A 4794-nucleotide genomic window follows, 5' to 3' on the forward strand; every position below is an offset into this window, starting at 1 on the left:
TTTCATATTGAGATAGGTGCGAATTTCCACCTTTAATTCTTTTATCAAATATACAGCATGTTTCCTGTGCTTTTCACTTCCAAAACATTCTCTAATATAGTTCCTATAGATAATAAACTGAGCGAAGTTTAAAATAAGATTGACAAGATTCATTTCTCTTCTCTCTATTTCATAACCTATTAAAAGAATTTCTTCGTTCAAAAGGATTTTAAAATTAAACAAAGTATCAATTAATTTGGATACAATCTTCCAAAAAAGCGAAACCTTCTTGCAAGCCAGGAGAAGGTGGTTAGTTGTGTCTGGAATCTTACATATATCACATAGATTATTATTTTTAATCTTCCATTTACATAAATTGTCTTTACTGGGCAATATTCTATGAAGATATTTAAAATTAAACTGCTTAATTCTGTTGTCATTTATAAAGTAAAATTTATAATGGAGCAACGTTTTCCAGTTAAACTCATTGGGTAAATCAAAATAAGCGTTCCAAAAATAAATGCACGGCAGATTCTGTCTATTTTTTACTAACATCAAATTATAATAGTGTTTGGCTTTCATGACCGCTACATCAATGGAGTCACCTGTTACTATTTCTATTGTACTGGATTCCACTGCAGACGGTGGACTATTTACATATTGTAACCTATTACGTAATTTCTGCAACCAAAAATTCGGGAATGCACTTTTTAACTTTGCCAATTTGAAGGCGGAAAGTAATTCATTTTCTTGAAAATTAATACAAATAGAATCAACTTCTTTCCAGATACCGTTAACTAAGACTTGTTTCACTTTAAAAATATTGTTTCTCATCCAGTTTGGAAAATACAATAACTCATTCATAGCTTTAATATTGCTATTATACCAAATCATTTCATTTTCAATATCTGTTACTTTAAACATATCAATATATTTTAATTCAGCCCAAGAACAAAACATGTCAACATAAAAGTTAGGCAACTGTTTTTTTCTACAAATACGATACATATCGCTCTTTTTGCAATTAAAATGCAAACAAAGTGGCAAATCCCCAATTTTCTTGATCCAATATTTAAACAAAATTTTCCAAGCACTTTGTTCATCTCTTAAATATTTATGAATCCATGAAAGACGGAGTGACCGGCATTTTGACTCTAAGTCGATCATTCCCAACCCCCCTTCTACTTCAGGATTGTGACAGATGTTTCGTTTCACCTTTTCTGTTTTTGAATTCCATAAAAATGTGTAAGCCAGTTTATTTATACGTTTAATTATTTTAGAAGGGATCGGAACTGCCGTGGCAGTATGTACTATCTGAGACATAACTAAATGTTTAATCACAACAACTTTTCCGTACAATGTAAGTTTTCTCATTTTCCATAAATCCAAGGTATTCTTTATTTTCTCTACTTTACTTTCCCAGTTTAAATTTTGAACGTCAAAAGAATTTTTACCTACATAAATACCAAGACATTTTATAGGGTCTTCAGTGAAATGTAAATCTTCAACTTCATCGTCATTTATATTAAGTTTCATAAGATTTGATTTGGTCCAGTTAATTTTTGGTCCCGCATGCGCTCCAAACAGTTCTACTTCTTTCATTATTTCTTTAACAAATTTTACAGATCTAGTAATAATCGTCGTATCGTCTGCATATTGAACGATACGTATATCTTTAAAATCAGCTTGATCTTCATTGAAGTCTGGGACTTGGATTCCCTCTATTTTGGCGTTTTGTTTAATTCTTTTCCCTAAAACCTCTGCAATTATTATAAATAAAAGTGGAGAAAGTGGGCAACCTTGCCTAACGCCTCTTTCTATTGCAAATTTGTCGGATATCCAACCAAAATTTAAGACACGACCATGAGCACCATTATATAACGTTTCAATCCATCTTAAAAACGAATCTTTAAATTTAAGTTCCCGTAACAAGGACAATAAAAAAACATGACCAATGGTATCGAACGCCTTTTTAAAATCCAAGAACATCATAACAACTGGTTTGTTTGCAAAAAGACAATAATCAATAGTATCCTGAATTAGTCTGGTACATTCAGATGCAGAGCGGTTTTTTAAAAAACCAGCCTGATCCTGTGATACAAGTTTATATATAACTTTCTGTAATCGTATTGAAAGAATGCGAGCTGCAAGTTTATAATCAATGTTTAACAGCGAAATAGGTCGCCAATTATCTAAAACATTTTTGTTACCTTTCTTATATAATAGAGTAAGGATAGCTTGACTTTGTGTGCACGACAATTGTTGTTTGTCGTAACCCTCATTCAGACTGTCAATTACCATATGTTTGATATCCCCCCAAAAGCATTTATAAAAATTCAACACTGAGTCCATCGCTTCCAGGTGATTTGTTCATCTTCATTGACTTCAGTGCTTCCCAGCATTCATTCTCTGTGATTTTTCCCTCACATAAATTTGCATCTTCTTCATTCAAAACATTTAAGTTGATATCAGATACGTATTCTTTAAATCCAGCCTCGGTATTATTTCCCTTATTATTTCCCTTTGCGAAAATATGGCACACGACAATATACTCTACAATATATGATACACATGATTTATAATATTTCGCAGTACGATATAAAAGAGATAATAAGTATGACACTTTATTCTCCAATAAAACTATTCCGTATAGAAAATTTAAAACCGAGGTTGAGTTCTGGTTGACAAAGTATGAATCGTATACTTTCTCGAATTCATTCCTTCCTGAAATGGTATCACAGAAACAATGACCAATAGTCGTATCGTTCTTGAAATGGTTCTGTATTTCAAATAAGACCAAACTACGGATTCGTGTAGTCCCAGTTACTCATGATTGTGTAAAATGAATGTCGTTCATTGCTGTACCTTACAGCGAAATTTTAGTCAGCAGTGAAATACTTTAGATATTTCCGAAACCTTCCTATTTCTTTTTATTTCTAAAGAACCATTCAGAATGAATTCTAAACAGTTTCTATTAAAATGAAATTGCTTAACCATAATTTAATATTACGAACAGTTGTGAAAACGTAGTCATATAATGAAATTTAATTTTTGATAAACATTTAATAAACTGGTCGTGGCGCATGAATTGTTAATTTGTGACATATTCATTCGTTCGTTTATATCATAATTTTATGATAGAGTGTATCTCCCTGTCACTATCTATAATTTATGAAATCAGAGGAAGTGATGTCGTGGTTCAGGGGATACGTCAACGGACAGTAGATAACATAGCTGGCAGTTCGATTCGCGCCGGGCAATAATATCGTTTGAAAAGGCATTATTCTACGTTTGTCACTCTCCACCCAAGTGAAGTAATTGGGTGCGCAGTAGGTAAGAATTCCTTGAATAATTTAGAGCCTTATCGCAGCGGCTCAGCTACAACCTGGGTAATACTATGCTACTTTGTATTAAGCGCTGTAGAGTACATCGGTAAAGAAGCTGCGCCATATAAATAGACATAAATATTGCTTGTTATTGTTTCTTGTTCAAACACTATCATAATCACGGAAGAGGTTTACGGTACACCATGTGTAAAGTCCTCGAGGGACTGAGGAAAGTGGGTAGAAAATAGAAGTGAGATGGAAAGGCGAGAAAGTGGAGGTTGGAAGGAAGAGTATCTTTCGGAAGTGAGTATAGTCCTGAAAAGGACTGTAAACCAGAAAGTTGTAGGAGGGATGAGGGGTTTGAGTAGAAGACTGGATTGAGTTGGAGAGTTGAGTAGGCGAGTAGAGTTGCAGAGCAGGAGCAGGAGAGTAGACTCGACGTTTCGGACAGGTTGACTGTCCGTCTTCAGGACTATACTCACTTCCGAAAGATACTCTTCCTTCCAACCTCCACTTTCTCGCCTTTCCATCTCACTTCTATTTTCTACCCACTTTCCTCAGTCCCTCGAGGACTTTACACATGGTGTACCGTAAACCTCTTCCGTGATTATTCATACCACCATGCAAACCTTCAAACATCATCAAACACTATCATGTACTTATATCAATGTATCTTGAATATCTGAATTGCAAATGCAATCAAGAAGTATGATAAACCTAATGACAAACTGTCCTTCAGTATCAGCAATTTTTAAAATGTCTAACTGGAGGGTTCCAGTGTATAGTAATGTCGTCCTTCAACATCCTCAACATTTCTATTGACTCGTTCTTTATCGTTTTCTTCTTTTATCTTGGCACAAGATTCCACAAAAGTAGTTTTTGGATATGTCCCTGCAGGAGTGACGCCGTATGTAATACTTGTACAGTCTAGGTCTGTTGCATCCTTATCTTCGGAAGTGTTATAAAAATAATACGGATTATCAGACATTGGACGATCTGCTGTTGGTTCAGATGAGCCTTCCTTTTGTGTGCTGTCATTCTGTAGGTTCATCTTTGGCGAACCTGACTGTTCAATACTATTACAGCTGACTTGACCTTTAGTGTCTCCTCTGACATGGGCTTGCAGATCGCGAACGTCGTTGTCGTCAACGTGTCTCGTTCTGTTGTCTCTGTAATGCTTCATAGCCATCTTTTTCCACTGGAGATTTCCATTGGCTTGATGCAAATGCATCTGTTCTTCCTTGTCATATTTGAAGGTTCGTAAAGGTTGTTAAACATCAAGGTGGTATCATCTATTGTATCATATGTCGATGTTCGTTGTTCATCAATTTGTTCAAGCGAATGCGACTTCGAAGCGGTCCTTTCAATGGTGGATTTACAAGTATGTCTATATGAACAACGTCACTTCCGGAGGGCTGATAGAGGATATTGAATATCATGTTAGGGTCATCAACTTCACTGTATGATGTGTCACGCATGTTATTGCCCC

The 4794-nt window shown here is 35.0% G+C and overlaps 1 protein-coding gene across 1 annotated transcript in view; it reads right to left on the reverse strand.

Annotated features, from left to right (window-relative positions):
• The window catches only part of LOC105439458, a 50611-nt gene extending 46117 nt beyond the window's left edge, over window positions 1-4494 (reverse strand). Inside the window, exon 1 of the mRNA XM_030978559.1 lies at window positions 4389-4494. Coding sequence (XP_030834419.1) covers window positions 4389-4494 — 106 coding nt within the window. The remainder of the gene's footprint in view (window positions 1-4388) is intronic.
• Between the last annotated feature and the right edge of the window lie 300 nt (window positions 4495-4794).

The sequence above is a fragment of the Strongylocentrotus purpuratus genome, unplaced genomic scaffold (assembly GCF_000002235.5).
Source record: "Strongylocentrotus purpuratus isolate Spur 01 unplaced genomic scaffold, Spur_5.0 spur5_scaffold_1, whole genome shotgun sequence".
Taxonomy (NCBI): domain Eukaryota; kingdom Metazoa; phylum Echinodermata; class Echinoidea; order Camarodonta; family Strongylocentrotidae; genus Strongylocentrotus; species Strongylocentrotus purpuratus.